The 24,992-nt window shown below is 43.9% G+C and overlaps 1 protein-coding gene across 1 annotated transcript in view; it reads left to right on the top strand.

Moving 5' to 3' along the window:
• Window positions 1-7,349, top strand: part of CASTOR1 (cytosolic arginine sensor for mTORC1 subunit 1) — an 81,194-nt gene extending 73,845 nt beyond the window's left edge. Inside the window, exons 8-9 of the mRNA XM_068240459.1 lie at window positions 2,687-2,781; window positions 5,494-7,349. Of these exons, the coding sequence (XP_068096560.1) occupies window positions 2,687-2,781; window positions 5,494-5,559 (161 nt within the window). The 3' untranslated portion in view covers window positions 5,560-7,349. The remainder of the gene's footprint in view (window positions 1-2,686; window positions 2,782-5,493) is intronic.
• Window positions 7,350-24,992: the final 17,643 nt, after the last annotated feature.

Here is a 24,992-nt window from a genome sequence, read left to right as displayed (position 1 = left end):
ACCTCATGGGTAAAATCTCATTTTGAATTCACTAAGGTGTTATATATTTGTTGAACGTTTTATCGGTAAAACATTCCATAAGTATATAACACCTTAGTGAATTTAAAATGAGATTTTACCCATGAGGTAAATTATCAAACGTTTGATAAAGTGTTTGATAAACGTTTGATAATGCTCCGTGAATTGAGGCCTGTGTGTCTAAGTTGGGGCCGCAAGGTGGCATAGTGATTAGCATTCTAGCCTTGCAGTGCTGGGTCCCCTGTTCAAATCCCAGTCAGGGCATTATCTTCTTGCTTGTTCTTGCCATGTCTGTGTGGGTTTCATCCGGGCACTCTGGTTTCCTCCCACATCCCAAAAACATACAGATCAGTTAATTAGATTCCCCATAAATTGGCCCTATTATTATTATTATTAAGTATTTATATAGCGCCGACATCTTCCGCAGCGATGTACAGAGTATATTGTCTTGTCACTTAACTGTCCCTCTGAGGAGCTCACAATCTAATCCCTACCATAGTCCTATGTCTATGTATTTATCGTGTAGTATATGTGTTGTAGTGTATGTGTTGTAGTCTAGGGCCAATTTAGGGGGAAGCCAATTAACTTATCTGTATGTTTTGGGGATGTGGGAGGAAACCTGAGTACCCGGAGGAAACCCACGCAGACACCAGGAGAACATACAAACTCCTTGCAGATGGGATTCGAACCAGGGACCCAGCGTTGCAAGGCGAGAGCGCTACCCACTACGCCACCGTGCTGGCCCTAGAGTACAATACACTACATGATACACACATAGACATATGACTATGGTAGGGATTAGATTGTGAGCTCCTCTGAGGGACAGTTACGTGACAATACAGTATACTATGTACAACAATGCGGAAGATGTTCGCTCTATATAAATACTAAATAATAATAATAAGCGTGCAGCCAGCGCAGTCTGAATAAAACTAGGTCTCCCAATCGTTGTCGTTCGGGATCACTGACATTTATGGGCTTATTTACTTTACTGAGGCTTTGATAATTTTCTTTAATGTTTATGACACTGAATTTTTTTCTACTCCTTGCAGAAGACACTATTTTTGTGCCAAGTCCGTTCCTTGTATGGAATGTATTTCCACACCACTTTGAGCTATGTAATGACCACTATATTGTAAAATGTAAGATACTTAGTTATAAGAAGTATATTTCTCCCAGATTAAAATGCACTATAAATTACCTTTCTCCCACTTTTCTGTCACTTATAATAGACTGGAACACTTGGACAGGTTTTGGACTAGTACATCTCCTCATGGGTAGCGATAGTCTAACTTTTTATTTGCATTTAAACAGCGGTTATACAGCAACAAGAAAGCACAATGTTTCTGGCTCCTGCCCTTTCTCAAATGCTCACTAGTCTGAACACCAAGCCATGCTCATATAGATAATGCATTATAGACACACCCACACCTGCAAGTTGGGGGGCGGGCACAAACTTCATCCAACAAATTAACCCTATTTGTACTCAACACAAGCTAACATCATCATGAGAAGCACTTCAAACTAAAATCTTTGTTAAGGCTGTTGGGGGATAGCGTACCCAACCTGTCCATCCACCATGCCCCACGTCTAAGCAAGGCATTTCAGAATTCTCTACCTTCATGGTGCTGGGCCACCTCCAGTACCTGCCATCGTAACTGGCTCACCGAGTGGCCACACTCTATGAAATGCCTTGCTAGGGGATATGAAAATCAAGAAGACTGGCACCATCCAGTAAAGTTTGCCCTTTTATTTTCTTGAAAATATCATGACAGCAGTCAACAGCAACGTTTCAGGGCAGCCGCCCCTTTATCAAGCTGTGCTGTCTATGTGACCTGGACAGCACAGCTTGATAAAGGGGCGGCTGCCCTGAAACGTTGCTTTTGACTGCTGTCATGCTATTTTCGAGAAAATAAAAGAGCAAACTTTACTGGATGGTGCCGGTCTTCTTGATTTTTGCTACTAAGTGATCCGGAGTGTAGCTGTCTCCATCGAGGCACATCCATTGACTCTATAGAGGAGTGCTCCACTACTTCACTTACAGAATTGCTAGGGGATATGGTGTTCAGACTAGTGAGCACTTGAGAAAGGGCAGGAGCCCGAAACATTGTGCTTTCTTGTTGCTGTATAACCCCTGTTTAAATGCAAATAAAAAGTTGAAGATTGGTCCTGAAGGGTTAAGTCCAGATTGGATTGTATGTATGTATGTGGACTTTATTGCATTGGAGGCTGGATGGACCTCCTACCTTAATCTGTGACTCACCGTGATACATTGGATACTGTCTGAAGCCCGTGGACTTTCCATTGTTGTTTGTTTCCCCTAGACATGACCTTCACTACTCATGGGCGATTCTCAGGGTTTTCTTTCCATAGATCCTTTCCTGGGATTGCTTTTGTAGAGATTGAATGATATATTAAGAATCCCTCATGATCATTCAGATTTGTCAAATTATTACTTCTGACTGTAGGTAACAGCAACACAGGAGAAACATAAAATGCACTATAAATTAATTGGGGAGATGAGTACTTCCTATAAGTGTGTACATATGTATGTAACATTTTTTTGTAATAGCGGCCCTTTTTATTTCTCTGTCACATGCTGAGTTTTCAGAGAAACTACTGCATGCTCTCTGTCTATACTTGCTTACATGTACTTTTGTTCCTGCAGATGAATGTGGAATAGTGGCACAAATAGCTGGGCCTTTAGCTGATGCAGACACTTCTGCTTACTATATCAGCACATTCAATTTTGACCATGCTTTGGTAAGTAGACAGCCTTATATGTTTCTGGTTTAGTTGCGAGAGAGGTGGATGGTAGAGCTTTAAAGGATACCCGAAGTGACATGTGACATGATGAGATAATGTGTATGTACAGTGCCAAGTACCCAAATAACTATGCTGTGTTCCTTTTTTTTTTTTTCTCTCTGCCTGAAAGAGTTAAAGATCAGGTTAGTAAGTGGCTGACTCAGTCCTGACTCAGATAGGAAGTGACTACAGTGTGACCCTCACTGATAAGAAATTCCCCTTTTTATCTCTTTCTTGCTCTCAGAAGCCATTTTCTGCTAGGAAAGTGTTTTATAGTTGGAATTTCTTTAACCTCCTGCCGCCCGCGTCACGCCAGTAGGCGTGGCCGCGGCGGCAGCCCCAGGACCGCCTAACGCCAATTGGCGTAAAGTCCTGGGGCTCTATTTTGCATGAGATCGCGCGCATGGTGCGCGCGCATCTCATGCACGGAGGGCGGAGCTCCGCCCCGCCTTCAGTCTCCGAGCGGCTATTGCCGCTCGGGAGACTGTTAGACGGCGATCACGCCGTCTATTTACTTGGTGCAGCGCTGCGATGAGCAGCAGCGCTGCACTGGGGACAGCCGTGTGACACGGCTGTCCCCATGGGGGACAAGAGAGCGATCGGCTCTCATAGGCAGAAGCCTATGACAGCCGATCGCCATAATTGGCCGGCTGTGGGGAGGGAGGGAATACATTTAAAGAAATGGGTTTTTAGTAAAAAAAAACAACAAAAGAATAATATTTATTTAAAGAAAAATAAACATGGGGGGAGCGATCAGATCCCACCAACAGAGAGCTCTGTTGGTGGGGAGAAAAGGTATGGGAAATCACTTGTGTGCTGAGTTGTGCGGCCCTGCAGCTTGGCCTTAAAGCTGCAGTGGCCAATTTTGCTAAAAATGGCCTGGTCACTAGGGGGGTTTAGCCCTGCAGTCCTCAAGTGGTTAAGCAATACCAGTTGCCTGGCAGACCTGCTGACCCTCTGCCTCCAATACTTTCAACCATAGACCCTGAACAAGCATGCAGTAGGTCGGGGTGGGTTCTGACAAGATTGTCAGAACTGACAAGATTAGCTGCATGCTTGTTTCTGGTGTAATTAAGTTCACTACTGAAGCCAAATAGATCAGCAGGACTGCCAGGCAACTAGTATTGTTTAAAAGGAAATAAATATGGCAGCCTCCATATCCCTCTCACCTTGGGTTTACTTTAATCATAAAGCTACTTTATAAAATGGTCTGATATATAACATTTATCTACCCTGCTACGAAGCTCTGTTGCTTATGTATAGGAATGACTTGAAGCAATGCCAGCTTTAGCCATCCATTTAGATTCCAGGGGGCATTTTTATAGTGTATAGATAATCTGAACAGTGCTCTGAGATGGTGCAGAACCTTCAATGTATAAAAGATAGTGGTAACATGCTCGTGTTTCTGTTTCACAACAAGCTAAATATTCAATCTATGAATTGTTTATATCATAATAGTATATAAATTGTTTATATAATAATAATAATCCTAACCTTCATCATGACATATGATATTGATTGCGCAACATCTTTTTCAGGTTTAGAACAATTTAATCAGAGGTGACCAAATAGACTTCTGAATGTTATCAATCCACTTTCCAGGTGGAAATTCCTAAAATACAAAAAAAAAGTTAGAGAACCTAAAATCTAGTAATAAATAGTTAAAACGGCAGTTTTACCTACCTGGGGCTTCTACCGGCCCCCTACAGTTGCCCTATGCCCGCGCCGTCGCTCGCGATCCTCCAATCACCCGCGGCGGCTCAGTTTCACTTTTGCCAAATGAGTGTTGCTGGCCACTGTGCCTCCGAGGCCCTGGCCACGCATGTCCTCATTCATGCTCCCATCGCCGGGATGCCCAGACGCAGTAGAGATTTTCTCGTGCTGCGCAGGATACTCTCGGCAACAGGAGCCCGGATGAGGACGCACATGGCCAGGGCCTCTAAGGCGCAGTGGCCAGCGACAGACTCATTCGGCAAAAGTGAAACTGTCCTGCGGCGGGGGACCGGAGGATCGCGAGTAGTGACGTGGGCACAGGGCAACTGCAAGGGTCTGGTAGAAGCCCCAGGTAAGTAAAACTGATTTTTTGTTTACTAGACTTTAGGTTCCCATTAAGCCAGAAAAGAGTTTGTTAAATGTTAGAGTACTTTAACACGAGGTCACATTTTTACACTAGAGCCTATTAGTTTTACAGGCATTAATGATGCATCTTTATGCACAACTGCAATATACATGTGTACAGATGCCACTGGAATAGAAAACCACATCCCTGTTTAAAAAAAAGTCAACATACAAATAATGCTGGCTACGCCAGAGTGGTCACAATGCCAAAGCATCTTGTAATCAATTACTCTAACGGTAATTGGACAACGGTAACCACCCCCCTTTCCAAAGAGAAAAACCTACACACACATAATGAGGTAGTGTTAATCTTGTAGTGCAAAAAAAAAAGTGATTACAGGCAAGCTTCTGAGTATGCTTATAGCCATTTTATCGCATTCTGTGTACAACAAATTGTTTTATAACTTCTGTTTAGCAGTTAACATGCAATTGGTGGCTTGAAAGCTATAATAGCACTTTTTGTGCAGATAATCTGATGCATAATTTTATGTTTTTCCCCCCTTAATAACCCGTATAGTTTTCTGCCTGATAAAATATTTTTTCTGTGGACAGGTGCCAGAAGAAGACATTGACAGTGTCATTCAGTTGCTTAACCAGCGGCAGGAAAATAAAAGTTAACGTATGTCCTGCAGTTCCACTGGGTGCAGCCGACTGATGAGCGGAGATGCAGAGGAAGTTAGACCACAGGCTGCACACTCTGCTTTAGATCTGGGTGTGACCGATTGACTAAGCAGATGACTGACAATGAAGAGAGCTTGTTCTGAATGAAAGGTGCTACAGGAACTCTCTTCAGTGCCAGCACACCGAATGTTTACTAACGTTAATGAGCTGTTTTGATCTCAGTCTAGCTAATACGGGTTTCCACATAACCAGAAGTAAGCAGGTAGTTCTGCTGTTGTAGCTGCCCATTTGGCAGTTTAGTTTTCTAGTTTGTGCCAAGTTTGGTTTGATATTTGGGATTTTTCTTTGTTTCTTGAAAGTTACAAATGACGGCCATAGTTTTGAATTTGGAAGTGGCCCTCATTTTGTCATTTTATAGCAGGATTTCACATTTAAATACTGCTGAGCGTGGCCTGCTCTCCTGTTTGCACTGCTTACTGTAACTGCTGGCAGAATTCCAGTAAAGAGGAATTGGAAAGACTTGCCTGAAGAAGGTAACCAGCAGTGCACTGGCTTCAATTTAATTTCAGCATTTCTATTATAAAGCACAAGTGACGATGGGAAGCAGTGACCAATGAAAATATAATTTTACAATGTCTGATAGAAGCACATCACAAACACATTACAAACCTCTTTGTTACTGGAGAATATGAGTAGTCCTACAGACCTGGCCTTGAGATATCGATTTATATCTATTATAATATTTTTTTTTTATATTTTTTTTTGCCATAAGGTGGTAACTGCCAGGCACAGTCTATTGTTCATCAAGGTGACTTAACTATCTTTAGGTCCGCCAGTCAAACAATACAACACTCCAACTAATTTGAAGGCATTAGGCAGAATGCCAACTAAAGGTTAAGTCTTATGAATAATCAAATGGTTTGCAGCAGTCCACTATTGAAGGATAAAAATATTTAACTGTCCATTACAAATCTTGTTTCGATTTCATACCAAATCCACTCTTACTTTATGGGATTCTTCTGTTAGTAAATCAGGCTGCCTGGGTTACTTAGATCTAGGAAATCTTAATCATTCAGGACCTTTGTATTTAGCATTGATCTGACTCCTTTCAATTCACAGATTAAATAAGACTAAATTGCTTCCACTCTTTTCATTGTAGGTATTGCGGTTGGCAGACCAATATGTACACTCAGTTATAACTTATGCAAAAATGACCACTGGTCTCGGTGAAACTTTTCAGCTTTTCTTACGTTTTCAGATATTTGTGTCTCAGAATCGTGCGTTATGCTTAACAATCACTTTAACAGTGATGTTACCTAAAAAGGTTTGATGTGTGACAGAAGAGGCGAGTCAAAGTTGTGTTATAATATTTCTAGTACCTACAAAAGTCTCCTACTTCACTTACCAGTGTTATGCCAGGCATACACTATAGACTTTTAGGTTAATTAGGTAAACAATCAACTTTAGATATTGTTTACTTATCCTCTTTGTCTACATTCTTACACCAGTAGTTATTAGACATGATTTCAGCAGAAATATGCTCCAATACTGGTTGTACTGCTACACCTGCTAGTTTTCTGCTGCCCAATGTAGGACAAAGCTATGCAAGTGTTACCAATTGCTCCAACGTGTACCCCTTCCCTTCTTCCTACTGGGATATACTGACTAAAGAAAGGGCATTCATAATCAGTATTTTGATCATAACATCAATATTAAATTCCATAGTTTTATTATTTTCTCTAGATTGAAACACCTTAAGTCAGCGTCTCCCAACCCTGTCCTCAAGGCCCACCAACAGTACATGTTTTGCAGAAAACCACAAACATACACAGGTGAGGTAATTAGTGTCTCAGCAGAGCTGATTAACTAATTACCTCACCTGTGTATGTTTGTGGTTTTCTGCAAAACATGTACTGTTGGTGGGCCTTGAGGACAGGGTTGGGGAACTCTGCCTTAAGTGACCAAAAAAGTACAAGGTGGCCATACCTGGGGCTTTTTTCATGACCCCATAAACTCTGTAGCCCTTGCATTGCGCCGGCCTCCCTTTCGTCTTGCTGCCATGTCACCCCCTCATTCTTCTGTAAAGGACACATGCTCTGTCCACTCAAGTGGGCGTTCTCCAACGGCTGTGCACAGCAGCCACAGCTGGAAATCCTACACATGAGCTCTTACCAATGTATCCAAACCCCAAATGTGCAGAAAGGTCACGGCTGCTGTACTCAGCCATTCGGGCACGCAAAGGGGGTGTGCAGAGCATGTGCAAGTTAGAGGAGAGGCTTTCTAACTTGAGGGGCTACCGAGGCTATGGGTGAATGAAAGAAGCCACAGGTTTGGCCATAATGTATTTTTTTTGCGTTAAGTATGTTTCCTTTAATGTTTGTCTAATCTAGCTTATAATCTTTTAAACATATCCTGTAGCATATGCCTACCTGTACCCAGAGCAGCTAATCACATCATATATCATATCACACTGTTGTGGATTTGTAGCTGCACAAATGTGTTGTAGCTGCTGCAAATCTTTCTTGACATTGGATGGTTTTCCTGCCAAATATAGTGGCTTTAACAGGTGCTGCGAAGATGAGTCATCCTCTCATTCCATCAAGTAGAAGTCTCATGTCTACACCTACTTTCCTGATCACATGGGCCGTGCACCTTATTGTTCCATCATAAATACTATGTCAGGCATTACAATGTGAGCAGCTAACGTTCGAAATAGTTTTTTACTGTAAGTACACTAATATTTATTTTGTGTAAAATAAAGGTCTTGAATGCTGAAGCCGCAACATATCAATAAACACTTCAGCACTGTGTTAAACACAGCTTTTGTTTATCATATGCTTTAGTAAATTGTTTTACTCAGGAGGCTAAATAGCTGTTTCCCACCAGCTTTTTGTCCTTTCCAAGTTGCTTAAGGTCTAATACAATTTACTTATGCCATACCTTGTAACACTGTGATAAGTAGCTATTAGATTTCCATATTTTCTCATGACCAGTCATTTAATGTTACAATGCACATCAGAGCTGTTTTGTATACATAATCAGTTAAGTGCCTTATAGTAAAGTGGACTCCATAGTGCATTCTTGGCAGCTTTCTTGCTTTTCTTGCAATAGCCTGCAGTATTTTACTACATTTTAACATTGCACTTGCCTTAGTGTTCAACATTTCTGCAATACGATGTGTTACTATTTTTTGAGTATTATAATATGGGTTCATAGAAGAATATTTGTACATATTTTGAGCTACATCCTGACTACATTAGATAATAAAATGATTTAAAACCTGATCACTGCATTGCTGTTTTTTATGGCAGAATCCTATTTATAGCAACATGTAATCTGATGTAAAAAAAATCAAAAGATTGATGCTTCTGATAGAAGTAACTGAAATTCTTCTGACGTCAAATGTCGTTTAGACCAGACAGATTTTTCCATTAGATCAGTCATAGAATAACGAATGTAGATCAGTCATAGAATAACAAATTATACTGTATTTGTGACTTAACGCATGTGGCTATTCCTTGGTGGAAACAGAATACATGATATGGGAATACTTTGACAATCTAGGGGCACTTACGGACAGAAAGGTGATCCCCAGGTGCTTTGAGACAACAGCATGTTTGTGAAGCCTGTGGTAGTGGCTGCATGGAGGCTTAGCGCCTCAGATCCTGAGCTGTAACTCAATGAGTATGAGTTTAAACTCCACCCTAACCATATAGAAGCCAGTTGATTACACGTTTACCCAGAAAGGCAAGCGGGTAGCAGCAGTAATCCAGTATAGTACCTCACCACTTAAAGTGGATCCGAGATGAACTTTTACTCATTGCATAATTGTTCCTTTCCTATTGTTTATAGGGCAAGCCAAATACTTTTTTGTTTTAATACTCTAATTCCCTATAAACGAAACCAGCCACGCCCACAGGTTTTCAGAGAGCCAAGGCACTTTCAGACAGTAGCAAGGGCTCATGAGAGCTCAGTCTGGGCAGGAGGAGGGGGAGGTATTACAAGCCAGAGATTTCAGAGGCAGACGGGAGGAGGAGGGGGGGGGATTAGGTTTTTTGCTCAAGATGCAGATAAGCCTGCCTCTGTGTAATGTTTACAAACAACATGGCTGCTGTCATTGTATCGCAGGAATAATCAATCATATTCTATTAAAGCTGTTTGCAGCTAGATTTGCTGTGTAAACTATCTAAACTTTAGATAAGATATATAGACAAGTTACTTGTTATAGTTAGTTTTTAATCTCGGATCCGCTTTAAGACTTGAAGGAGTTATTTGCTTAGTTATATAGATTGATAAGAACTACTAATTCAAATGTAGGGCAAAGACTTTGGGTAGAAACACACTAGGCAGAATCACGTAGCACATAGTGCAAAACGCATATGCAATTCTGCCTAGTCTGTTGCTGCCCTAAAATGGAGATGCTGCAGGAAATAAAAAACTGAAGGAGTGTCGCGAGGGACCCAAGCTGTTGAAAAAAAGGGTGAGTATACATGAATCAATTTTTTTTCTACCTTGACCATAAAACCAAACAATATTTCTGCTTAAACAAATGATTAAAAAAATTAAACCAATATACCCTACAGTTATGATTTTTTTCCCAAAAAAAATATTTTAAAAAAACCTTGATTTTAAGTTTTTGGTGTGTGTGTGTATATCTTTTATTTATTTATTTTTTCAACACATCCAATCAAATTTTTATAGGGAAAAAACAAAAAACTGTTTGCTCAATCCCCCCAAAATTATATATTTTTTTATTGAAGAAAATTGATTTGATTGCATCTTGTATGGCCACCTTCAGACATAAGTGATATACAGTAAGAGCCTAGTTGAAGGAGATGAGGCAAGCGGGACGACCATGGAAATAGGATTCACAGTAATGTCTGAATCTGAGATGTAACTGAGGCGATAACTCATTTTGGTGCTACATCTAAATCCCCCTTATAGTGAACTTCAAGGAACCTGGCCAAGTAGTTTATTAGATCTGAAGATTACTATATTAGGATTGTTCATCTATATTCCTTCGCATTGTTGGGACCAGGGGACTGAGTTTACTACAGCCAGAGGTTGACTATATCGGATATTTAGGAATCAGGAATTCTTTATTTCGCCAAGCATGACTGGGTCATGCCCGGAATTAGGTTTGGCACAGTACATAATAGCTCAAGAAGAACAGGTAGTATAGAACAGCAAGAACAGAAAGTTGACACTTAACACTATACACAGAGGACAAGCAGTTACATCTACATTATTGTAATACATTTGCATTACATACTAGGCCAGCAGTTCACATTACCCGTAACAGTTCCAAAAGTCATAGAATGGCCAAAAAAAAATTTGTTTTTGTTTGCTGATGGGAGTATGTGAAGGGAATTAAGGAGGCTGACGGCCGAGGGGAAGAAAGAGTTACTGTGTTTGGCAGTCCTTGTGGAGATGGCCCGAAGCCTCCGTCCCAGTGGGAGCTGACAAAAGTAGCGATGGCCCGGGTGAGAGGGATCATTAGCAATCCTCAGCGCCCTCACTCTCAGCCTTCTCTTGTGTAGGAGATCAAGTGCAGGGAGAGGTCTTCCAATGACCTTCTCCGCTCCCCTGATGACCCTCTGAAGTGTGAGCCTGTCGCTGGCCGTGGTGCCGGAGTACCAGACCAGGATGGAAGAGCAGATAATCAATTCAATGGTGGCGGAGTAGAAGCTGGTCAAGATCTCTGGGGCCATGCCGAACTTCCTCAGCTGACAAAGGAGGTAGAGTCTCTGTTTGGCTTTCCTTTGGGTGGCGGTGATGTTGGGCCTCCAGCTGAGGTCACTGGAGATGGTAGTGCCCAGGAGACGGGCGCAAAGCACTCTGGCCACTTCCGTACCATCAATGTGAATTGGAGGTGGGGTGGGAGCGGATTTCCTGAAGTCAACGATTAGCTCGACAGTTTTTGCAGTGTTGAGCACTAGCTTGTACTCCTTGCACCAGTGAGAGATTCTCTCTACCTGCTGGCAGTACTCTTGGATGTTGTCCTTGGTGACGAGACCGACAATGGTGGTGTTGTCGGCGAACTTAATGACCTTGACCGAATCTGCCTTGGATCTGCAATTGTTTGTGTAGAGGTAAAACAGCAGTGGAGACAAGACACAGCCCTGAGGGGCCCCTGTGTTCGTGGTCATAATTTGTGAGTGGATCTCACCCAGCCTGACAGATTGGGTCCTGTTGGGGAGAAAGTCTGTGATCCAGAGGCGCAGGCTTGGGTGCACACCAGGTGTGACTAGTTCTTCTTGTAGGATGCACAGACAAATCATGTTAAACGCCGAGCTAAAGTCCAGAAGTAGTATTCTGGTGTACATGTCTGGTCTGTCCAGGTGGTCATAGATGAACTCCAGGCAGATGTTTATTGCATCGTCACTGGACCTGTTCGCCCTATACGTGAACTGATGGGGGTCTAGAAAGGGCAGGGTGGAGATCTTGAGGTTGGAAAGGACCAGAGATTTCATTATGATGGACGTAAGGGTTACCGGCCTAAAGTTGTTCAGCTCAGAGGCTCCCTGTTTCTTTGGGACAGGTATGATGGTCGACCTCTGGAAGCATCTGGGGCCTGTTCCTTTGCTTAGTGAAGTGAAGATGGCGGAGAGAACGGGAGCGAGTGGAGCAGGTTTTCGGGCAGGCTGGAGACACGCCGTCTGGTCCAGGGGCTTTCCTGGTGTTTAGCCTTGCCAGGAGTTGCAGGACTTCAGCCTCGCTCACCACTAGAGAAGGAGGTGGGCTCATGATGTTCTCCTTGAGGCGGGAAGGGGTATTGGGCGGTTCCAGGTGAACCTTCGGTTCTTCCTGCCTCTCAAACCTGCAGTAGAACTTGCCGAGTTCTTCGGCTAGTTCTGGACCGGGTGGTGCATGTTGGGGGGGGCTTGTAGTTGGTGGCAGCCCTGAGCCCCTTCCATACAGCTCGAGTGTCATTTGAGCGTAGATTTTGTTTCATTCTCTCAGCATAGTCTCTTTTGGCAGTCCTCCGTTCTGTTAATGTCATTCCTCTCTTTCCTGTAGTCCTCCTGGTTGCCAGTCTTGTGTGCGACTTCCTTTAGTCTCCGCAGTTGCCGTAGCTTGTTTTTGAACCACGGCTTGTTGTTCGGGTAGACCTTGAAGACTTTGGTTGGTAGGCAAGTGTCTTCACAGAAACTGATGTATGAGGCAACGTTGTCTGCCCACTCGTCTGTTTGGTGCTTCCAGGGCCTCCCAGTCAGTGCAGTCAAGACAGGCTTGGAGTTGGAGCTTGGCCTAGTCTGACCATACTTTGATGGACTTAAAGGGAACCAGAGATGAACGTTTCACATAAAATAAACATACCAGTTGATAGCTTGTAAAGAATAAATGCTCTACCTGATAATTTTGCCGCTCTGGTGTGCCTTTTTAGTGTTTTTTTATCCATTATTGCTACAGGAAAAATCAAATATGGCCGCCGGCTCATATCCCTTCTCCTTTCGGGTTATGAGTTGTTCTGGATGTGCTGTCTAGGCTATATGAGACTATGCTGCTATCTAGGCTAAATGCAGCCTTTCATCTATGTGCTCTCATTTTGGAATGATGTACAGCTGCCTGTAGGAAGTGTCTCTCATAGGAATGAAACCGCAGTTATTATCAGTATCTAGTGCACACAGAGCACACAGGGATCATATTACAGCCACAGAGCTTCTCTCAAAGGAGCAGCAGCCCCTCCCATGTCATCACAGCTCTCAGTATGCAAAGCAGGAAATCTAAGCCAGGAGGGGGAAGGCTTGGGCTTGAAAAGACTACACAGAAGAGTGACTCAGCTATAATGATTCCAGGTCAAACTTCGACTGAATAGTCGGTGGATTCTTATCACAGTTGCTAATAGACCAATTAAGCAGATAACAATGAAACTAAAAGCAGGGTAGGTGTTTACTGTCATGTTCCCACTGATAAATGTAATAAAATAGATGAGGGTGCTTCGTCTCTGGTTCTCTTTAAGAGTCTGTTTAGCAGATTCTAAGCGTCTCTTGTAGGTGGGTATCAGGTGGATGACACAGTGGTCAGAGGAGCCAAGAGCCGCCCCTGGGACTGCCTTGTAAGCATCCTTCAGTGCTGTGTAGCAGTGGTCGAGAGTGTTCACGCCCCTGGTGGGGCACTCCACATGCTGGTGGTATCGTGGCATCTCTTGGCGAAGATTGGCCTTGTTGAAGTGGCCCATGACAATGAAAAGTGAGTCTGGGAGGGACGTCTCCCACTGTGAGATGGTTTCGCTGAGCTCCAGTAAGGCAACTTTGACGTCAGCGTCAGGAGGAATGTACACCCCGACAAGGACATAGGAGAAAACTTACGTGGAGAGTATGACGGCCTGCAGTTGATGAGTATGAGCTCGAGGTCAGGGGAGCACTTTCTGGTGAGTACTGATGAGGTGGGGCACCATGAGGAGCTGATATAGAAGCAGATACCACCCCCTCTTTTCTTCCCGGAGAGGACAGGGCCTCGGTCTGCATGGGTGAGGCTGAAGCCTGGGAGAAGCAGTGTGTTCTCAGGGATGTCTTCATGTGGTGAAATGTGATCTCATTAGGGTTTTCTATGTACAGCACTATGCACAATGTTTAGCACCTTGTAAATAGCCTCCCCCACTGGATGTGTATATGGGATCAGTACTACTGAGTGGCCTGCTAGGGTGAATCATTGTATCATAAGCTAGCGACCAACTCCGATCCATACCATCCCGAGCAGTGATTCCTGTCACGTAGTCTGTGGGATAGCTACACCCCACTTATATATAGTTTAAAGTGGAGGGGGATCAGCAAAGACCCCCACAGCACATGACTATTAAATCCAATATTGGATATCGCTGCCAAAAAGGCACCAATAGAAGATGGTACCCTTTTTTGTATTTATTTAAATTATGATGAACAGGCTTATAAGACCTGATACAGTACCCATAGGGCATGTCAAATTGACAATTGTGTTTGTACTTTTTCCCTGGTACCTTTTGACTTTCGGTCTGTTTATGTCTTAATGTAGCCAAGTTTCCGTGAAGCAAAGGACTGGCGTCGTCCTGCTAAGGTCCCTCCTGTCGCAGAGGAGGCACAGTTCGTCCAGCTTGTTGGGGAGGGAGTGGACATTCGCCAGGAGGACTGAGGGGATAGCTGATCATAGACCCCTCCTCCTAAGTCTTATACGGGCGCCTGCCCCGCAGCCTCTCTGGCCTGCACGAGGGCCAAAAGCCGGATCCAAGACCAGTTTGATGTGTTCCCAGACCAGCTTGGTCAGAAGCCTGGCTACAGGGGGTGAGGGGCCACATGGTTCCCTTCCCACTGTAGGAGCTGCTCCCTGGTGTATGTAGTGCGTGTTGCAGGGAGTGGTGTGAGTGGGCCTCGGCGCGAGAGGCGGTGTGATTCCAGCGGGCAGTGGTGAGGCATTGCAGTGTCGTGTGGGAGGCCTTCGGGGCAAGCTGGCCAGACACAGCACCGGACTCGAGGATGCACGGCAGGGAGGTGAGGCTAGAGCAAGCAACAGTAGGTGCAGCAGTGACGAGATTCTACTGTTTATATTTGACTTCTAGAAACAGCTACTCACTGACACGCCACGAGCTGTGAGAAACTTTCAAAACGCTTAAACTAGACTGGAATACTTAACCACTTCCCGACCGCCGTATTGACAATTGGCGGCCGGGAAGTGGACCCCGCAAGGACCGCCGTATTGACAAATGGCGGCGGCTCTTGTAGGGGCATGGGCGCCTGTCTTCGGCGCCTGTCTCCACTCACCCGCCGCAACATCCCGCCGGCCATACAGAAGCGCCGGCGGGATGTTAACCCGACGATCGCTGCATACAAAGTGTATAATACACTTTGTAATGTTTACAAAGTGTATTATACAGGCTGCCTCCTGCCCTGGTGGTCCCAGTGTCCGAGGGACCACCAGGGTAGGCTGCAGCCACCCTATGTCGCACCCAAGCACACTGATTTCTCCCCCCCCCTGCCCCAGTTCGCCCACAGCACCCCCCAGACCCCCCCCCCTGCCCACCCCCCAGACCCCTGTTTGCACCCAATCACCCATCAATCACTCCCTGTCACTATCAACGCTATTTTTTTTTACCCCCCCTGCCCCCTCCTGATCACCCCACCCCCTAGATTCTCCCCAGACCCCCCCCCTGTGTACTGTATATGCATCTATCCCCCCTGATTACCTGTCAATCACCCCCTGTCACTGCCACCCATCAATCAGCCCCTAACCTGCCCCTTGCGGGCAATCTGATCACCCACCCACACCGATAGATCGCCCGCAGATCTGACATCAGATCACCACCCAAGCGCAGTGTTTACATCTATTCTCTCCTCTAAACACCCACTAATTACCCATCAATCACCCCTATCACCACCTGTCACTGTTACCCATCAGATCAGACCCTAATCTGCCCCTTGCGGGCACCCAATCACCCGCCTACACGCTCAGATTGCCTTCAGACCCCCCCCTTATCAATTCACCAGGGCATTATTTACATCTGTCCTTCCCTGTAATAACCCACTGATCACCTGTCAATCACCCATCAATCACCCCCTGTCACTGCCACCCATCAATCACCCCCTGTCACTGCCACCCATCAATCACCCCCTGTCACTGCCACCCATCAATCAGCCCCTAACCTGCCCCTTGCGGGCAATCTGATCACCCACCCACACCAATAGATCGCCCGCAGATCCGACATCAGATCTCCTCCCAAGTGCAGTGTTTATATCTGTTCTCTCCTCCAAACACCCACTAATTACCCATCAATCACCCCCTGTCACTGCTACCCATCAGATTAGACCCCTATCTGCCCCTAGGGCACTCAATCACCCGCCCATACCCTCAGAACGCCCTCAGACCCCAGCCCTGATCACCTCGCCAGTGCATTGCTTGCATCTATTTTCCCCTCTAATCACCCCCTGAGACACCCATCAATCACCTCCTGTCACCCCCTAGCACTCCTATCCATCAGATCAGGCCCAATACAACCGGTCATCTAAAAGGCCACCCTGCTTATGACCGGTTCCACAAAATTCGCCCCCTCATAGACCACCTGTCATCAAAATTTTCAGATGCTTATACCCCTGAACAGTCATTTTGAGACATTTGGTTTCCAGACTTCTCAAGGTTTTGGGCCCGTAAAATGCCAGGGCGGTATAGGAACCCCACAAACTGACCCCATTTTAGAAAAAAGACACCCCAATGTATTCTGTTAGGTGTATGAAGAGTTCATAAAAGATTTTATTTTTTGTCAAAAGTTAGCGGAAATTGATTTTTGTTTTTTTTTCACAAAGTGTAATTTTTCACTAACTTGTGACAAAAAATAAAATCTTCTATGAACTCGCCATACACCTAACGGAATACCTTGGGGTGTCTTCCTTCTAAAATGGGGTCACTTGTGGAGTTCTTATACTGCCCTGGCATTTTAGGGGCTCTAAACCGTGAGGAGTAGTCTAGAAAACAAATGCCTCAAAATGACCTGTGATTAGGACGTTGGGCCCCTTAGCGCACCTAGGCTGCAAAAAAGTGTCACATGTGGTATCGCCGTACTCAGGAGAAGTAGTATAATGTGTTTTGGGGTGTATTTTTACACATACCCATGCTGGGTGGGAGAAATCTCTCTGTAAATGGACAATTGTGTGTAAAAAAAATCAAACAATTGTCATTTACAGAGATATTTCTCCCACCCAGCATGGGTATGTGTAAAAATACACCCCAAAACACATTATACTACTCCTGAGTACGGCGATACCACATATGTGGCACTTTTTTTTACACCCTAAGTCGCTAAGGGGCCCAAAGTCCAATGAGTACCTTTAGGATTTCACAGGTCATTTTGCGACATTGTTGGTTTCAAGACTACTCCTCACGGTTTAGGGCCTCTAAAATGCCAGGGCAGTATAGGAACCCCACAAATAACCCCATTCTAGAAAGAAGACACCCAAAGGTATTCCGTTAGGAGTATGGGGAGTTCATAGAAGAATTTTTTTTTGTCACAAGTTAGCGGAAAATGACACTTTGTGAAAAAAAAACAATTAAAATCAATTTCCGCTAACTTGTGACAAAAAAATAAAAACTTCTATGAACTCACCATACTCCTAACGGAATACCTTGGGGTGTCTTCTTTCTAAAATGGGGTCATTAGTGGGGTTCCTATACTGCCCTGGCATTTTAGGGGCCCTAAACCGTGAGGAGTAGTCTTGAAACAAAAATAACCTGTGAAATCCTAAAGGTACTCATTGGACTTTGGGCCCCTTAGTGCAGTTAGGCTGCAAAAAGTGCCAACCATGTGGTATCGCCGTACTTGGGAGAAGTAGTATAATGTGTTTTGGGGTGTATTTTTACACATACCCATGCTGGGTGGGAGAAATACCTCTGTAAATGACAATCTTTTGATTTTTTTACACACAATTGTCCATTTACAGAGTTATTTCTCCCACCCAGCATGGGTATGTGTAAAAATACACCCCAAAACACATTGTACTACTTCTCCCTTGTACGGCAATACCACATGTGTGGCACTTTTTTGCACCCTAACTGCGCTAAGGGGCCCAAAGTCCAATGAGTACCTTTAGGATTTCACAGGTCATTTTGAGAAATTTTGTTTCAAGACTACTCCTCACGGTTTAGGGCCCCTAAAATGCCAGGACAGTATAGGAACCCCACAAATGACTCCATTTTAGAAAGAAGACACCCCAAGGTATTCTGTTAGTAGTACGGTGAGTTCATAGAAGATTTTATTTTTTGTCACAAGTTAGCGGAAATTGATTTTAATTGTTTTTTTTCACAAAGTGTCATTTTCCGCTAACTTGTGACAAAAAATAAAATCTTCTATGAACTCACCGTACTACTAACGGAATACCTTGGGGTGTCTTCTTTCTAAAATGGGGTCATTTGTGGGGTTCCTATACTGTCCTGGCATTTTAGGGGCCCTAAACCGTGAGGAGTAGTCTTGAAACTAAATTTCTCAAAATGGCCTGTGAAATCCTAAAGGTACTCATTGGACTTTGGGCCCCTTAGCGCAGTTAGGGTGCAAAAAAGTGCCACATGTGGTATCGCCGTACTCAGGAGAAGTAGTATAATGTATTTTGGGGTGTATTTTTACACATACCCATGCTGAGTGGGAGAAAGATCTCTGTAAATGGACAATGGTGTGTAAAAAAAATTAAAAAATTGTCATTTACAGAGATATTTCTCCCACGCAGCATCGGTATGTGTAAAAATACACCCCAAAACACATTATACTACTTCTCCCGAGTACGGCGATACCACATGATTGGCACTTTTTGCAGCCCAACTGCGCTAAGGGGCCCAAAGTCCAATGAGCACCTTTAGGCTTTACAGGGGTGCTTATGAACTAGCACCCCCCAAAATGCGAGGACAGTAAACACACCCCACAACTGACCCCATTTTGGAAAGTAGACACTTCAAGGTATTCAGAGAGGGGCATGGTGAGTCCGTGGCAGATTTCATTTTTTTTTTGTCGCAAGTTAGAAGAAATGGAAACTTTTTTTTTTTTACAAAGTGTCATTTTCCACTTACTTGTGACAAAAATGTATATCTTCTATGAACTCACTATGCCTCTCAGTGAATACTTTGGGATGTCTTCTTTCCAAAATGGGGTCATTTGGGGGTATTTATACTATCCTGAAATTCTAGCCCCTCATGAAACATGTCAGGTAGTCAGAAAAGTCATAGATGCTTGAAAATGGGAAAATTCACTTTTTGCACCATAGTTTGTAAACGCTATAACTTTTACCCAAACCAATAAATATACACTGAATGGGTTTTTTTTTTAATCAAAAACATGTTTTTCCACATTTTTCGCGCTGCATCTATACAGAAATTTTACTTTATTTGAAAAATGTCAGCACAGAAAGTTAAAAAAAAATCATTTTTTGCCAAAATTCATGTCTTTTTTGATGAATATAATAAAAAGTAAAAATTGCAGGAGCAATCAAATAGCACCAAAAGAAAGCTTTATTAGTGACAAGAAAAGGAGCCAAAATTCATTTAGGTGGTAGGTTGTATGAGCGAGCAATAAACCGTGAAAGCTGCAGTGGTCTGAATGGAAAAAAAAAGTGGCCGGTCCTTAACCGCTTGCCGCCCGCGTCACGCCAGTAGGCGTGGCCGCGGCGGCAGCCCCAGGACCAGCTAACGCCAATTGGCGTAAAGTCCTGGGGCAGCAGTTTACGGGAGATCGCGCGCACGATGCGCGCGCATCTCCCGCTTGGTGGGTGGAGCCGAGCTCCGCCTTCAGTCTCCGAGCGGCGATTGCCGCTCGGGAGACTGTTACACGGCGAAACCGCCGTGTATTTACATGTGCAGCGCTGCGATCAGCAGCAGCGCTGCACTGGGGACAGCCGTGTGACACGGCTGTCCCCATGGGGGACAAGAGAGCGATCGGCTCTCATAGGCAGAAGCCTATGACAGCCGATCGCCGTGATTGGCCGGCTGGGGGGAGGGAGGGGATTTAGAAAAAAAAAAGAAAAGAAAATGTCCAAAAATATTTAAAAAACAAACAAACAAATATTTAAAAAAAAATAAACACAGGGGGGGCGATCAGACCTCACCAACAGAGAGCTCTGTTGGTGGGGAGAAAAGGGGGGGGGGAGATCACTTGTGTGCAGAGGTATACGGCCCTGCAGCTTGGCCTTAAAGCTGCAGTGGCCAATTAATGTAAAATTAGGCTGGTCACTAGGGGGGTTTACCACCATGGTCCTCAAGAGGTTAAGGGGGGTAAAGCCCACGGTCCTCAAGTGCTTAAGAAGAATAAGGAAGCTGACCTGAGACTACTAGAAGAATTAAGTTTATAGCAAAAAAGGATACTAACAATACAAAAGGGATGGTAACAAAACACAGAACTTACAAATGGACTGCTTTTTAATGAAATGTGTTCAAAACACACTGCTAGCCCATAAGTTGTATCTGAAATTGAAACAAACATGTGACAATAACCCTTTCATCCTCACCCTGCACAAAGATTTTACAACAGGACCTAAATCCAAGTACCTGCCAAATGAATGAGGTATCCCAGACAATATGAACTAAACCATAAACCCATCCTCACAGAGATATCTGCTACCAGTTTTTTTTTTTTTTATTAGCAGACACAACCCTCACACCATTTTGGAAGTAGAGCTGTGATTTCTAATACTTTCAACAGTCTGCAAAAAATGCTGTTGAGCTCCTGACCAAATGATGCAGACTTGTAACAAAATTTTTACAGAAGCATTACAAGTTCAGTTACTTATTACATGTAAACACACATACTTTAAAGCAGCATTTCAAAACTGGGGTACTGAGAGAACCTCTCGGGTTCTGCAGCATTTTTGCCATTTCATGGAACAAAATAGTCCTACTCCACCAGCAGATTAATCCAATCCATGACGCACTACTTAGGCTAATTGTGACGAACAATATAATCAGGATGTTCACGATGGTGCGTTAGTAGTTTAGAGGAATCCGACAGAATAACGTGCAGCATGGAGTGTGTTGCCACATAACATGCATGTTAACAGGTACAGTGAAGCATATTTTTGCATGTACTGTATGCTTCACCATATGTGTCACACCGCACATATAATTATTGTCCATTGTGGTCCTTCTTTTGCTGGATATGCAATGTAAGGCATAGCCCCTTTGTGAACATAGCCTAAACTGAAATGGGACATCTGAGCCACTGTGATGCCATCTGCTGCTGGGTGGTTCACCTGAGTGCTGGTCTGAAAAAATTCAGTTAGTTGTAGCACCTAAAATGAGCAGTCATTGTTTCCCAGTCATCCTCCATCTTTATCAAATCTGTAGACAAGCAAGTCTAGAGTTACTGACTACTTGCTTCTCCCATGACCCCTAGAAGGATAAACCGCAGACAAACGATGACTATAATTAATGTTTAACAGCAAGATCCATATGCACTTTTGAATATGAAAATTCTTGTTTGTGTAAAGAACGCTGCTGAGTTTTACTGACCATTTCATTGAATACATGAAATGAAAATGGACCTTGTAAATGTGGTTTACTGCTGTTATACCTAGAAGTATTGGCCAGACACATATGTACGGCATCTATAGATGCTGGGAATGCGTGTCCTACTCAATGGAAGCCAGGTGCTGCTGGTGGAACCCATTACATGTGTCAGCTGGGTGTAATAAGGAAGGAGGAAGTGGTAGGTTTAGGGGCAAACTATGTCTGTTACAGAGCAGCTAAAGGCTGGTAATGGTTTTTTTGTTAATATTTTTGAATGACAGAGAGCCATGTTAGTCAGCAGGGGAAGCTAGTTATGTGGTATGGAAAATAGTAATTAAAAGCCACAAAATATTTATGAACGTGACCTTTATCAGCGGCACACATGTCTTAGAGAATTTTGCTCATCCGTCCCTGCAGATAACTTTTAATTCTGGGATGTTTATATTAATGAAAAACATTCTGACTTTCTTCAAATCAATTCACAATTGAGGAAGTAAAAAGGGTCTGGTGAGATAAACACAGCTAACAACAAAACCATCAAAACTTCAGTATATTAGAAAAATATCAGAATATATTTATTTAAATAATTGAATAGAAAAAGTTGCACTAATAGCAAAAAGGAAGGCTAAAATAACATGGAATGGCCACCCCACCATGCATCACACACTCACCACCTCCATGCACACAATGGCTGTATAGCACACAACCCCCAAAGTCCAGGATGGAATATAATTGCCAACTTAGGTCCTGAAGCCAGGTAATGCAGATCAGCATAAACAGAGGTAGCAGTCAAAGCCTCATGCATTGAGCTAATCCAGTATGAGTGGAGCAGTGTGTGTGCACAATCTCACCCAACCATGAAGAGACTGGGTCTGCCCCAGATACTGGACATAAGGCTTCCTGGTGTTGGAGATATCCTGGATGATGATCAGGGCTCCATCCTCCAGCAGCGTGTCAGCAGCCATCTGTGGACAAGGGTGGAGGAGCCACGCGTCAGTACAGTGGTGGCCGAAGGTGAACCTCGGGCGGCATGAAGGGTAAGCTGGAGAGGCCCTCTTACAATCCTGCCCGTGTGCTCAAGCAGGGCGACACGGCATCCCAGGTGAGCGTCGGCTCCAAACCGTTTCTGGCTTCCTCTGGTCCAGGGGTAGGGAACCTATGGCTCGGGAGCCAGATGCGGCTCTTTTGATGGCTACATCTGGCTCACATACAAATCAGTAGGGGTTGATACACTAAGCTACACGGCTCAAACAGCACAGCTTAGTATGGCAGTGGCAAGTAACAGTTTCAAAGTAGGCATGCTACTGCTGTAACATGCACTACTAACTTACTTGTGCTACCCCAAGACTAAGGGCTGGAACCCACTAGAGCGATTTTATTTTATTTGAGCGTTTAGAGAGCGATTCAAAACGCCAGTGAGTTCCCTAAACACTCATCTAATGTTAATGGATGGGCCTAATTCCAATGGAGCGATTGCGATTACCAAAATTGCAAACGCAAGACATGCAGCATTTTTTGCGTTTCTGCAATGTAAAGTATATACCGTAAATGTTAAAATGGCGTAATTGCTCGTCAAAACCTACATAGAGCGATTTTGCTACCGTTTTTAAATTCCTGCACACTGTAAGCAAAATTAAAATTAATTGAAAGGATCAATCCGAATTAAAAATGCTAATCGCTACACAATCGCTGGCAAAATGCTTACACTTTTTAAAATCGCTACCAAAATTGCCAGAAACCGCTTATGAAATCGCTTACAAATTCAAACAAGCGTTTTGTAGTGGGTTACAGGCGTAATGGCTGTTCCAATTGTCCCACTCTGGGCCCTGTCAAATCCAGTAACTTTGTAGGATGAGATCCCCACACTTTGGCCCAATAGGCTGCCTGTCAGTGTCACTTGACAGGCAGCCTATTGGGCCAAAGTGCAAGGATCTCATCCTACAACGTGAATAAACCCCCAAGTCAGCTAGCTAATTGAATGAGCTGTTAGTCGGTATTTCTCCTGTCTGGATCTTTGGGAAATTGCTGATGTTGCTGAAACCCAAGAGAAGCTGAAGACGTGTCTAACACTTCCACTGCCCAGCAGATAAACTGTATACACATCATCAGGGCAACAGGAACATGAGCCCTACTGTCCCACTTTGAAACATATTGTATGGCTTTCACGGAATTACATTTTAAAATGTGATGTTTATGGCTCTCTCAGCCAAAAAGGTTCCTGACCCCTGCTCTGGTGAGTCACATAACAAAAGGTTGCACTCTCCAATAATGATGATCATAGATTCCGACTTAATGTAAAAGATGTAAAAAGGCTGCTGCCTGCCGTTTCCTGGAATATCAGATTAAGTAGTCATCTATACAGATGAGAATATAATACATGAAGGGAGAAAATAGGCCCAGATTACCTACCACACAAGCTGAGATCATAATCTCTCTCTATTGAGGCCTCCTAGCCCTATAGTATAAAAGAGAACCTAAAGCAAGATTTCCATATTTATTTCCTCTTGAGCAATACTAGTTGCCTCAAAAGAGGTGGTATCGGCGCTCCTCCCTAAAAAACAAAAATTGTATATAAAAAACAATGATCCACACTGGTGGATCGCTATACACAGCTGGGGGGTATCACCTCCCTATAGATATATGTTGTTGTGTGTACAGCGCTCCCACCGTGGGAGCGCTGTACACACAACAACAAATACCAGTTGCCTGGCTATCCTGCTGATGTCTTTGTCTGCAGTAGTTTCTGAATCATACACCTGAAACAAACTTGCAGTTAATCCAGTCAGACTTCAGTCAGTACCTGATTTGCATGCTTGTTCAGGGTCTATGGCTAAAAGTATTAAAGGCAGAGAATCAACAGGATAGCCAAGCAACTAGCATTGTTTAAAAGGAAATAAATACGGCAACCTCTATATCCTTCTCACTTTCTCGGTTCACTTTAAGGTCTCTGATCTACCTGGCCTCCCTTTTAACTACTTAAAAGGGAGGCGGCAATCGCCACTGGTAGACGCAATCCCCTGCAAACCACTCCCCCAGGACTTCATGCCGATCGGCGTTAGATGGTCCTGGGGGAGTCACCTTGCAGCCGCCTTTCGGCGTTAGACGGTCGTAAGGTGGTTAAGCAAAGACGTTTGGAAACTGCGTGTTTAGTATTGCTAGCCCTGATTTCAGTCTTCAGGGACAAAATATGTTCCTTGAGCTTTTGAATGTTTTTTTTTTCCTAATAACAGCTACCACATGGGTATTTAAAGGACAACTGTAACAAGAGGGATATGAGGCTGCCATATTTCCTTTTAAGCAATACCAGTTACCTGGCAGTCCTTCTGTTACTCTGCCTCTAATACTTTCAGCCATAGACCCTGAACAAGCATACAGCATATCAGATGTTTCTGACATTGTCAGATCTGACAAGATTAGCTGCATGCTTGTTTCTGGTGTTATTCAGACACTACTGCAGCCAAATAGATCAGCTGGGCTGCCAG

Source organism: Hyperolius riggenbachi, chromosome 1, assembly GCF_040937935.1.
Source record: "Hyperolius riggenbachi isolate aHypRig1 chromosome 1, aHypRig1.pri, whole genome shotgun sequence".
NCBI classification, from domain to species: Eukaryota; Metazoa; Chordata; class Amphibia; order Anura; family Hyperoliidae; genus Hyperolius; species Hyperolius riggenbachi.
Note: the sequence above shows the minus strand (reverse complement) of the source record. Positions and strands in the feature narration are given on the sequence as shown.